The sequence below is a fragment of the Hetaerina americana genome, unplaced genomic scaffold (genome assembly GCF_022747635.1).
Source record: "Hetaerina americana unplaced genomic scaffold, ioHetAmer1.1.p SCAF_9, whole genome shotgun sequence".
NCBI classification, from domain to species: domain Eukaryota; kingdom Metazoa; phylum Arthropoda; class Insecta; order Odonata; family Calopterygidae; genus Hetaerina; species Hetaerina americana.
Genome location: NW_027287538.1, coordinates 3758646 through 3771935, shown reverse-complemented (window position 1 = coordinate 3771935; position 13290 = coordinate 3758646). Strand labels below are relative to the sequence as shown.

The 13290-nt window shown below is 38.7% G+C and overlaps 1 protein-coding gene across 1 annotated transcript in view; it reads left to right on the top strand.

Moving 5' to 3' along the window:
• The window catches only part of LOC139699000 (carboxylesterase 4A), a 45832-nt gene extending 40019 nt beyond the window's left edge, over window positions 1-5813 (top strand). Inside the window, exons 10-11 of the mRNA XM_071597994.1 lie at window positions 483-642; window positions 4882-5813. Coding sequence (XP_071454095.1) covers window positions 483-642; window positions 4882-5209 — 488 coding nt within the window. The 3' untranslated portion in view covers window positions 5210-5813. The remainder of the gene's footprint in view (window positions 1-482; window positions 643-4881) is intronic.
• The last annotated feature ends 7477 nt before the right edge of the window (window positions 5814-13290 follow it).

The following is a 13290-nucleotide window of genomic DNA, read 5'->3' as shown; positions in this document are numbered from 1 at the left end:
AGTTCCAAATTTCTAAGATTGTACCATCTGCTGCTTCAGTCTATGTTTATCACTCTTTTGATTAGCCTCTTACTGTCACTAGTGATCATATTTTTCCAAGCCTTTATCTAGACATTATTTACGATTTTTGTGCAGTGAAGTGTAATGAAAAATGCAAAATTTCAAGAATGCTTCAGGAGAATAAAAATAACTGCAGAATATTTCACTGTATTGAGACAGTGCACCATACTGAATTGAGCGGCAAAAAGACTGACAGAGACATTAGAGACAATGTAAACATAAAAAGAACGTACCTATGGCCATGAAACAATTGAAAAACGAAATAGCCAAGGCCATAAACTTGAAGTTGTCCTAAATCTTCAATTTACATTCTTGGCTTCTTTGTTTTTCCACAAGAGACAATGTAAGCAGATGGACAGTGGTGACATTATTCAAGAAAAAATTTTACTGAATGCTCTATCTAATATTTGTAAATTTTACAGTGGGAGATAAAAGTGTTGGTCACGGAGAAGATCTCTTCTACTTATTTGAACCTAGAACGGTTGAAGGAGCAGAGGAGCCTGGACTGAATCTCACAAAACCAGATGATTTAAATGTGCTGGACCTTCTCACAAGCATGGTGGCGACATTTGTCAAGACAGGGTAAGACAGGAGGATTATTAAACCTAATGCATAGTCCTAAACCTAGTCATATTAATAGGCTTGAAAAGGTTCAAAGACGCTTTATTAGGCTATGCATGCGCAAACTTGGTGTTGACATGTCCAGTATTTCGTACCCGGATGCATACAAGGACCTGGGGATCTCAGTTTTATCTTACCGGCGCATCATGGCAGATATGATGTTCCTACACAAATTGTTGAATAATAGCGTGTCCAGTCCAGAACTTTTGAAATTAGTCTCTTTGCAAACGCCTTCTTATGCTACCAGAAGCAAGTTATTATTTCACAGAGAATTTTATAGACGCAACTATATGTACCACAGCCCAATAGCTAGAATTCTGAGGGAAGGAAATGAACTTCCTCCTGAAATTGATTTCTTTGCTATGAATGCTATGCAGTTTAAGCGATGTTTGAGATACAATTTGTAATTGTGAAGAAATTTCTTTTTCTTTTTATATATATATTCTTAAATTTTAATGGGTAATTGCCCGTGTATGTGCAATACATGTATGTATGTATGTTGTGTTGTGCAATAAAATAAAAATAAAATAAAATAATGCAACAACCATTTAGTTAATGCCTAAAGCCCAGGGCTGAGGTGCAACTGGGACTATCTCAAAGGCCCAAGGACCAAATACACACACACTATTTCCATGACCTCTTTCGTCATTCATTGGCCATCTCATTGTATAACTGACAGAAATCAGATGCCCTAATCACTATCAACACATTTACTAAATATTGGGATGACACATTTACTGTGAGAGAATTAATCACATATATTTTGTATAGTCTTAAAATTCTGTTCCTCAATCTTTTCAAACATGTTCAAGTTGATGTATGTACACAAAAACCATCAGAGAGACCAGCATTTAAAACTCATACATGAAAGTCCTAATTTTTCAGCCTCCCCAATTAATGATCTAACAAAGCTTTTGAATGCAGATGTCATACTGCGCTTTGTTGGCTAATTTAAATAACCCTTACAAGTCCAACATTGAAAAAAAATTATGAAAGAAGTACCTTAAATCACCTCCCTGATATTTACTAATATTTTGAATACACTCCAAATGCCAATGAAATTCAATAGACATAATTCCATACTAAATGTTTCAGTCTTAAATAAATCTATCAGTTGCCTGCACTGTCAGTGATAATCCTTAGAGTGAAACCGACTCTTTGTTAATATATGAAATAGTATGATAATCATTTTGTCAAAATAAAAAAAGCAATGCCTACAGTTAATGGATACATAGATAACACAGATATATATATATCATCATACAAGGAGTCTGATTTGAACACATACACATTTTTATTATTATTTTTATTACTTTTTATTTGCCCAGAGATCACAATACAAAAATACCAGGTGGGTGGTGTATGTACATGATATAAGGCACGTCAAAGAGGAGCAAAGACACAGGCTCAGTTAAGATACATTAAAGAAATGATGCTCATAGTTACATAAATATTTGGTACAAACCCATGAACATTGGCTGTAACATGCACATGCAATATCAAATTCAGAAAAATCATTGATCACCAACATGAATCAGACCATGACCATTGCTAGAAACTAAAAGTATGAACTTACTGGTCGGGAATATTGTTGAGATATTCATCAACCGAGTAAAACATATTGCGCTGTAGATATCTTTTTAATTTATGCCTGAATGCAGCAGTTCCCTTTATATCCTTGATACTTTTGGGTAGTTTGTTATATAATCTGATGCCCATTTCATTGGGTCCTAATTTCAATGCTTTAGTTCTTATATTCCCATAATGGAAGTCATTCCTGCCTCTGGTGTAATGATGATGATAGGCAGAGTTAAGAGAATAGTTGCTGATGTTATTTTTTATATATAGAATTGAAAACATAATGTAGATGCATGGGAGTGGTAGCAAATTTAATTCACGGAAAATAGGCCTTGATGGAGCATTGTGAGGTTTCCTGGTGATGATTCTAATAGCTTTCTTTTGCATTTTAAAGATGGTTTGAGAAAAAGCAGCTGATCCCCATAATATTATACTGTAGGTTATATTTGAATAAATTTCCCCATAGTACAAATTGAGTAGTACAGTTTTACTTGTAGTTTCATACAGGTGTCTTAATAAGTAGCAAGTTGAACTGAGCTTGTGTTGAAGGGCTTAAATTAGGTCCCCTGATGATGATGTAGTTACATTGAAATTAGGTCCCCTGATGATAATGTATTTATATTGAAATTAGGTCCCCTGATGACAATGTAGTTGCATTGAAATTAAGTCCCCTGATGATGATGTACTCACATCGAAATTTGGTCCCCTGATAATGATGTAGTAAATTGAAATTAGGTCCCCTAATGAGGATGTAGTTCCATTGACATTCAGCCCCCTGACAATGATGTATATATATTGAAATTAAGACCCCTGTTACATTGAAATTAGGTCCCCTGATGATAATGTATTTATATTGAAATTAGGTCCCCTGATGACAATGTAGTTGCATTGAAATTAAGTCCCCTGATGATGATGTACTCACATCGAAATTTGGTCCCCTGATAATGATGTAGTAAATTGAAATTAGGTCCCCTAATGAGGATGTAGTTCCATTGACATTCAGCCCCGTGACAATGATGTATATATATTGAAATTAAGACCCCTGTTACATTGAAATTAGGTCCCCTGATGATAATGTATTTATATTGAAATTAGGTCCCCTGATGACAATGTAGTTGCATTGAAATTAAGTCCCCTGATGATGATGTACTCACATCGAAATTTGGTCCCCTGATAATGATGTAGTAAATTGAAATTAGGTCCCCTAATGAGGATGTAGTTCCATTGACATTCAGCCCCCTGACAATGATGTATATATATTGAAATTAAGACCCCTGTTACATTGAAATTTGGTCCCCTGAAGATGCTGTTGTCACATTGAAATTTGTTCCCCTGATGATGATGTAGTTACAGTGAAAACAGGTCCCCTGATGATGATTTAGTTGCATTTAAATTAAGTCCCCAGATGGAGATGTAATCACATTGAAATTTGGTCCCCTGATGATGATGTAGTCACATTAAAATTTAGTCCCCTGATGAGGCTGTTGTCACTTTGAAATTTGGTCCCCTGATGATGATGTAGTTACAGTGAAAACAGGTCTCCTAATGATAATGTAGTTATATTGAAATTAGGTCCCCTGATGATGATGTAGTTACAGTGAAAACAGGTCTCCTAATGATAATGTAGTTATATTGAAATTAGGTCCCCTGATGATTTATTAAATTGAAATTAGGTCCCCTGATGATGTCGTAGTTACATTGAAATTTGGGCCCCTGTGGATGATGCAGTTATATTGAAACCAGTCACATTATAAAATTTCAATTTTGTTAAAACTCTGAATTTTTAATTATTTTGGTACCTTCATGGCCTTTTCTTTATTCTTTCAATGCCATTTCCACTTCACTATCAAGTATACCATGATTTAGGCTAACCCTATCTATTTCATATTCCCTGTTTTTAAGCTGGCAGGCCTAAAATTTTTACCAACAATTAACATGGAGTAAACAACAGGATGCATTTTTGGATATTTCAATGGACGGATCCATATTCTTCGGAAAGATGAGAGCACTCTCAAAAAAGGTATCTATGAAAAGTGTCGGGAAAAACGTAGGAAAATAAGTTTATTTCAGATATTGCTAAAATGCCATTAAAAATCTTCAAAGTGCATCCCTTCAAAGGTCAACATACTTTTGATCTTGCAGCTTCTCACGAATTTTAGGCTCCCTGGTAATGGATCCGGATCACAGTACTCTTAATGATACATGTGCAAGTGTTTTTGATGACGGCACTTAGTTGTGGTGTCCTTTGAGGGAGGATTTCACTTCTGGGAATAGGGAATAGTCTACTGGGGCCAATTAGGGACTCAAAGGTGGTCGGGGAATCTTCATGGTGCTGTGGCAGAAGGCCTTCGCTAGCAGAGACCACCCCCTCTTCTCTTGGTCCTCTGTCCAAAGACCTTCAGGAGGGCAAGTTCAGCACAGATCTTTCGCATTGCCCAAATTTCAGTGATGATGGTGCACATGCACTGACATCTCATTAATGCCAATATACAATCTGTGATCATGTGTACAATTAACCAATGGTCCGAGTTCAGCACTTCATGCAAACATTGGGAAAAAATTATTACTGATACTTTTTACACAAACCTTGTGTATATGATACATTTTCTTTCATCATTACAGGAGCCCTTCAATTGAAATTGACGGAAAGAAGTCAGAATGGTTACCATTTTCTGATGACCAAAGCAACTACTTGTCCATCTCAAGCAAACCCACAGTGGGTTCCCAGTTCAAGTTCTGCGAAATGGGACTGTGGAGTGGGCTCTCAAGCAGACTTCTCAGCCCAGAGTGCACTGCAGCCTTTGCCCCACCATCAGTGCTGCAACCACTCTCACCCCCCCTGCAGGGGCTCCTTGGGACTCCGGGGCAGCCAAGCCAGGGGCAGCTAAGCCATGGGAAGCCTCCACCAAAGCAGGGAGGAGGGCTAAGTGTTCCCGGACTCTTGGGTTAACGATCATCACCCCTGCACACACTCATTAAGATCTTTGAAAACAAGGATTGTACTCAAAGCCACTTAAATGGAACTACTCGGGTGGGCACTTAAAGCTGGAAAAATTCTTCCCAATTCCACAACACGTGCAAATTACATGATGTCTCATGCTTGAAATGTTCCTCAACTAAATAAGCATATTGATGAGAGAAGACACTTTGCTTTTCCATGTAGAAATTTTCTTTATTACAACCTACGTTTCATTACAGTTTAACATCTTTAGTTGCTTACACTGAAACAAAACCTAAGTCGTAATGAAAAAAATGCTATGTGGAAAAGCAAAGTGTCTTTCCATCTAGAAGAATTTCCACCATATTACGCCTGAAACTGTGCCATTTGCTAAATTAGCATATTCCTAATTGTAATTGGCAACAAGAATCGAAGGTATGACCAAGTTTGTCTAATGGTTCCTTATGATGCATTAACTTTCATCAATAGAAGAACTTCAGATTTGATACTAACAAATATCAAGGTATATGGTTGGTATTGGGCAAACAAAATGCTTGATGCATTTACTTAATATGACAAAATGTAAAGATTGTTACGGCAAAAATCAATAAAAATAATTCCATGATAGTTTTCTTTTACTTACGGTAACTACCCTACTCCAGTGAAAACTGAGTAAAGATGGGAAAATATTTAAGCAAATGAGACCATTCAAATATGCACCCGGAAAGTACCATCATGTGGAATGGGTGTCATGTGTCACGAGATCAGAAGTGGGATCGCTCAGGGAGAGACAGCGTTTGAAAAGATTAGTGAACTGTTGACAATTATGAATATTAGTAGAAAACTAAAGAGAAGGTTTGCCAAGTGTGACACATTGAGTATTGTTTTGCATGAATCTGAGATGTGGGCGATGAGAAGGGAAAGAGAAAAGGAGATTGAAAGCTTCACGATGAGCCTATGGCAAAGGATAGTAGTTGGATAAAGAGGATTATGAATGAGGAGGCAATGAAGGAGGTACAGGGCAAGAATACTGAAGAGAGTGAGGAAGACAAGGAGAGGATGGGGCACATCTTAAGGAGGGAAGATTAATGGAAATAGAGGAAGGAGAAATTTAGAACACTGATGACGAGAGAGAGACAGAGAGCATAATTTTCTCCAAGGCAAGAAGCACAGTCAAAGAAATGCCATGAGGCAACAATGCCATCATCCCTCAGACAGATACATGATGATGATCGAGAATTACTCTGCCAATTTACCAAACGTGGGCCGTTCAATAATTCCTCAGAAAAATCCAAGAGATGGTGGTCTTAGTATCGGCAAAGGTTTGCTTTTAGTAAGCTTCATCTCTCACTAGACTGCTGTTGAAGTTTCAGCTATATCCATCATGGAGTTTCATTTTCATTGTCCATTTAAGCAACAAACTTTTTTTTATTTAGAAAAATGAAAAAATGAGTTTTTTGTGGTGGTTAAATACTTAGATTTAAAAGGCTTGACATAAAAAGAGATCAAAGCAGAGTTGGATGAAGTTCATGGGAAATCTGCTCCTGTTTTTGACTGTTGACAATTGGGTTAATGATTTTAAACGTGGCCATTGTGCATTCACAAGTGATGAACATCATTTTGGAGGTCCAGTGAAAGTGACTTCCCCCTAATATGATTGACAAAATCCACGATGGGGTTTTGAGTGATCGACGAATCAGAGTTGATGTAATCGTTGTGGCCGCAGGCATGCGTATCCTAAAGTACAGTGTTCCCAATTTTGCGCAATCAATTGGGTATGAAAAAAATCTTGGAAAGATGAGTGCTGCATTTACTCTTTCTTGGAATATAATATCTTGTGGAGACAATATTTTCCAAGCATCCACCGGACAATGCTCTCCTGCACACCTTTGCGCAGTTTTGAAGACAAAAATTCTATTTAGACCCCAGGAATCTTTTTTTAATTCCAAACTTGTAAAAATGGCTCGGCAGAAAACAATCCATGTCAAACAAGGACATCGCCAACAAAGATGCCCATTTTTTGAGGTCCTTCTTAAGTCATACTTTTTGGGCAGCTTAAAAAAGTTGGAGAAATGCTGGGAAAAGTGTAATCAGCTAAAAGGAGATTATGCTGAAAAATAAAATAAAATTACCAGAAATAATGTTTTTCCATTTTTCTCTAAACAACCCACATACAATGCCGCCAAAAAGTAGGTGAATTCAGATGTGGTACCCATTTAATTCCTTTTAGCATTCAATTTGCTCATGGATACCATGGAAGAATATAGTGATGAAGTACAAATATTTATGGGGCAGCTACAAAAGTTAAAGTGATTATGTACCTTGAATAGAATTTTGTAACTAAAAATACTAATTTGCACCACAAGATGATGCAGAATTAGAATGTATGCATATGATTAGCCACAGCACCAAGTGACCATTTGAAGTTTAACAATGTCAGGTTTATTTATTTATTTATTGCCTTTTTACTGGAGTGAGATTGAGACAATGTCTGTATTGTCTCTTCTTCCACCCAACCCCTAAGCACATACATACAGTATCATCTTTCATACAAACGCCCAAGGCCTAAGTGGAGGCAAACCCACCTGGGGGGGGAATCAAACCCTGGACCCTTGCAGGCAAGGGTATTACCCCGCTGCCACCAGTGCGGGCATTTTTTAATGGAAGTAATAAGTGAAATAAAAGAATAAAAAATTAAATCTCATAAATCTACTTGCAATGAGTACACACTGACGTAAATGATCCCTTCACAAAATGTGCCTGTGGATCATACTTGGTGTACGGAGACCAACAGGACAACATTTTAGGGCATGGCATGTCACGGGCATGCTGCTATATCATTCTTCAATGATCAACACTTGACCTTTACTTCCTTTTTAATAACCATTAAGCAGCAAGGTCTAGTCTAAGACACAGTATAATAGCAACATAAATGTAAAAACATCATGAATCACATTTACAACAATCTTGAATTTAATTCAATTTCTCATGTTAACAAGCAGAAGCAAACCACGGTGGATGCAATTGTCCCACTCGGCTCCATTGGTGAAAAAAGATACCTTCGTAGAGGCAGAGAAGAATGTTCCCGGCGATGTCACCTTATCCGGACCAAATTTTAAATACAAGATGCCTTGTGATAGTCATAAGCCTTAAATGGATACGTTATTCGTGCATTGTAGTTCTGCTTCTTCCTCGAAGTTTGAGGGTGCGTTTGTAGATGATTCTAAATCGTCTTTTAGTGACGCGAGCGACAATGATGGTTTCACAGAGATGAAGCACTCGCGAGCAAGGCGCCGTGAAATCATCCACGGAAAAGTGAAGGACTTCAGTGACTGTCCATTTAAGGGCACATCAGAAAATGTTGCATTCATGGGTGGAAAGTTGAACCGATGACCACAACGGAGGATTAAATACTATCCTTTCTGCACAGGTCCATGAAAAGTGACCTGGAAGTAGTGAAACTTGAAGCATGGGATGAATACGCTTCCTTCCGTGTCTCCGCAGCGGATTCATTCAAAGAATTGCTTCTTTGTGAATCTTTCTGGCCCGAAAATGTCGTCGTTAGGCCATTCTATTTCCCTTGAAACCGCACTTCCTCCAGGGAAGTCTCAGTGAGGGACAGTAGAGGAGAAATCGGCATTCTGGTACAATTCAAGGCCAAATGAAAGGAGACAGTCCCCCCCCCCTACGCATTACGCGGGGAAAATCCAAGATGGCGTGTTTCAGTAACGGCTTTTCCTATCGGAGGAATGAGCATTCTGGCGCAATTCAAGGTCAAATGACAGGTGACAGTTCCCCCCTCCGCAATCTGCAACCTCACGTGTTCGTCAACACCTTCGAGGCGACGGACAAGTCCAGACTTGTCACCTCCCCCGCCCCCCTCCCCTTCCACCAATATATTTGCTTCCGCAGATGTCAGTGAGCTCATTGTACTTTCTAAAATTACTGCAAAATCAATTCGAGACTCGCACGCTTGAGTAATACTGATCTACGCGTAGAATGCCAAGAAGATGAGGATACGTACTCGATAAACTTACCGAAAGAAAGAAGCTCCAATACCGATTTTATATTATCTGTGTGCTTTCACACCGTATACTATTGTGTATTAAGACACCAAGACCGAGAGTTTAAAATTGTAGGCGAGAAAGTGGCATTTTCTGGCTTTCCCGACTGCAAAAACGGAAATATCGAGCGATTTAACATAACCCACAACTCGGCAATCACCGATCTTAGGAAGCGGCAGAAGGCTGAACAACGGTTTCCCTTAATTTGGCTGGAAGTGAACGAAACCTACCGACGGGTACCAAGAGTTTTTGGTGGATATATTCCGAGAGAAAGAAGAACCGATTTCGATGGAAGATCGCACTTCGTTACCAAGTCAGCATTTGGTGGAGAGAAGGCAGTTTGCTACAATGAACATGAAGAATCTAAAGTGCGCTACGTTCCCACGGACTATATCAGTGATCCCCGCCTGAGAGTGATTAAATTTATACGCAAATTTGAAGATGAAATGTTTGTATACTGAATTAAATAAAAGTGAATTTGTGAACATTGTTTTTTTTTATTTCTCAATTTATAGGATATAGGGGTAGAAATACGACCACCGCCCCCACCGAATCGCTGCCCTCGACTTCTTCCTCCTCCTTCTCATTGGTACGCTTTTTCTGTCTATTTCCTCATAAAATATAACGCCATACATATTTTACTGTCTAATTACATTTCCTTTTATTCTGATAGGACAAATTGAAGAAACGCTTCAGGGAGGCAGAGAAGGAGGGGACATTTTTGAAGGAGTTGATGGAGGGAGTTAAGTATGAAGTTGAGAGGGTGGAGTTGGTGACGACGAGGTACGGACCGGGATTGGTGGTAAAAATGAGCGCTGGATTTCCCTCCCCCGAATGCTCCAGATGTCAAGTGTGGAGGTGATGGCGTACAATTATTACGCCGAGAAATTTTGCATTATTAAAAAAAAGAATTTAATAAATATTCTTTAAAAAATGTATCTTTTATAAATCACCTCAGTCCATAACCAGTTAATGGATGAACGCCTTTTGTAACGAAGAAGGTATTCAAAGATTAATTTGAATCCTCAGACGGGGAAAATATGCTGATCATATACCTACCCCCCAGTGTTCGGGTGACATCAGGGGTGAGGTAATTAATTTTGTTCGCAGTAGATAACCAGTTACTCATTGATCAACTTTCCAATTTGCACTATATTTTTAACTCTTCAAATAAGGAAGATATTTAGAATAATTCCCGAAAATGTCGGGTTTTTTGGCCCAAGGGCCAAAACCCCTGGCCCGATCGATCTGAAAATTCGGGAAAATACTCGGTACTCAGTACAAAAGTACTGAGTACCCCCCCCCTTGCTCAACCCCTAAGGGGTACATAGGGTGTGTCCTGACGAAAATGATATTCCCATACCCTGATAACCCTTGGATACCCTGAAAAAGGGTCTCCGGTTTGCTCATCGGAATTCGAAGGTATCGAGAGTGACCCATCCTTTTGCTCGCTTCTAGAGCTTATAGAAAAAATGAAAACAATCCGAAAAGCCAATTCGGCTAACGGGTCATACTCACCCCACAGCTTCTGGTGTTAGCCCCACGGAGGAAGATCTTATCTTGAACCCTACACGTTGAAAAGTCGGACCGGTAGTCTGAGCTAGCCGCAGACTGTGATGAGAAGCTCTGATTTCAGTCGGGCTTATATATCGAAGTGGAGGGCCGATGGAGGGGATGAAGTGTGGTATGAGGATGGGCGTTTCCCGGTCAACTCAATTCTACTTCTTTATCTCTCTTCATGACCCCCGCTTTAAATGTCAATTTCCGAGTAGACGAAGGAGACTGAATAATCGGTATAGAATGAGATAGAATAGTAAAGCGGAAATGTAGAAGAATAAGCGGGGCGTTCAAAATTAGGTCTTGAGAACTTTAATTAATTTTTTACGGGTTCATTTGAAGTGCTATCAAAAAAGTGAACATTGCAATTTTTTTAATTTTGTGCTCTATCAGATACGTTGCTCCGTCATCCTGTTGCTCCACGCGTTTTGCCGTAATGCGTTGCTGCGCAGCAGGTAACCGTTGCCCAAACGAGCAATTGAGCAGCTCACTGACATCTGCGAGAGCATATATATTGGTGGAAGGGGAGGGGGAGGTGACAAGTCTGGACTTGTCCCTCGCATCGAAGTTGTTTACGAACACGTGAGGTTGCGGATTGTGGAGGGGGGAACTGCCACCTTTCATTTGACCTTGAATTGCACCAGAATGCCCATTTCTCCTCCACAAGGGACAACATTCGACAAGTTGCCGATGCTGCTGACAATACAGACGTAAGCGTTGAGCCTACGGTCAACTCTCCATCAATTAACTGCTATTAGTCTGCCCGAGTAAAGCGTATGATCACCCGAAACTACGGCATAGCCTCCACATAGAAAGAGGAACCTCACAAAATCGTGAAAAATTTGATCCGACTGGGCAACAGGAAATTTGAGAGGATTTTCCCGATCAAGATCTTGCATTTAAATATTTAATGTGTTAGAAACAACATTTCTGAATTGGAAATACTGCTAGGAATACTATCGACCTGACTTTGTGTGTTTACGTGAACATTGGCTGTTAAACCAGGAATGGCTGTCCTTTAAACTCTCAGGTTACATAGTTCTCGATGTTTTCTGCCGATCCTACTATGAAAATGGTGGTGCCATATTACTCTCAAAGGAAATATTTGAGTATCCTGTGAATGTTATTCCCTACAAACATTTGCTAGATGAGGGCAATTTTGAATTCCCTGTGATGACTTTAATTATTATCACAAATTTTCTGTGACCCTTTGTTCTTTATACAGGTCACCCATGGGAAACTTCCCTTTGGTTTTAGATAAATGTGTCAGTCTTTTAGAAGTTATAATTGCTAGGAATCCCAATGGTATGATAACTTTTCCCGATGATCTTAACTTTGACATGTTGGCTAACACAACCGATGAAACTGAATTTTTGAATAATCTTCAATCTTATAACTAGCGTGTATCTAATGAGGAACCCACTCGCATAACTGCACATTCTTCTACCTCACTTGATGTTTTCATTTCTAATTTTGATGGTAATGAAGTAACTACTGGGACAATCCCCTCACATCTTTCCGACCATTACCCCATTGTTGCTACATTTCCAATGAATGTTAACGTTCCTTTGGAGGTTTATCCCACTTGATCTATAAATACCTCTAACATTCATCATTTTATGAATCTCTTGTGGCTTGAGGAGTGGCACATTGTGTATAACACTGCCTCTTTTGATGAAATCTTTGATAAAAATTTACACTAAATTTCTGCAATACTTTAATGTGTCATTTCCTGTTCAGTACAAAAAAAGAACCAAGTCTCCTTAGAGTAAACCTTGGATAAGTAATGAAATACATTTCATGGCTCAACAACTTAAACAGCTGGCTATTTCTAGTAAAACTAATGGCAAACTTAAGACTGAATATGCAAAAAGGAAAAATTATTTCTGTAAAATGCAACAGTCAGCTAAACATTGTTATAATGACCATAGGATCATTAACTCTGATAATAAATCTAGGGAAATCTGGAAAATTTTTAATACCTCCAGAAACAAACCCAGGAAGCAGTCTCAAATTCAGATTAATTATTCATCAGGAATTATTATATCAGACTTTTCCAAACTTGTCTGTAGCGTGGCAGACCACTTTCAACCTTCTTCTATTGCTAAGCAGAACAACTCTCCTAATTTAGAAGCCATTGCTGCTACCCACTCAAAGTCCCTATTTCTCTATCCCTTCACAAAATCTGAACTAAAAAATAAAGTGATGAATCTAGGTACAAAATGAAGCTCTGGTTTTGATGGAATTCCCAGTTACATTATTAAGTAATCTATGGACTTCATTACGCAGCCTCTTCTTTGTCTCTTGAATGAATCTTTCCGATTAGGAGTGTTTCCATCTCCTCTGAAGGTGTCAAAAGTCATTCCACTTTATATAAACAAGGGCGATAGACATGACATAAACTCCTATCGTCCAATTTCTCTGCTGAACCAATTTAGCAAAATATTTGAGAAGGCATTCAATGTTAGGTTA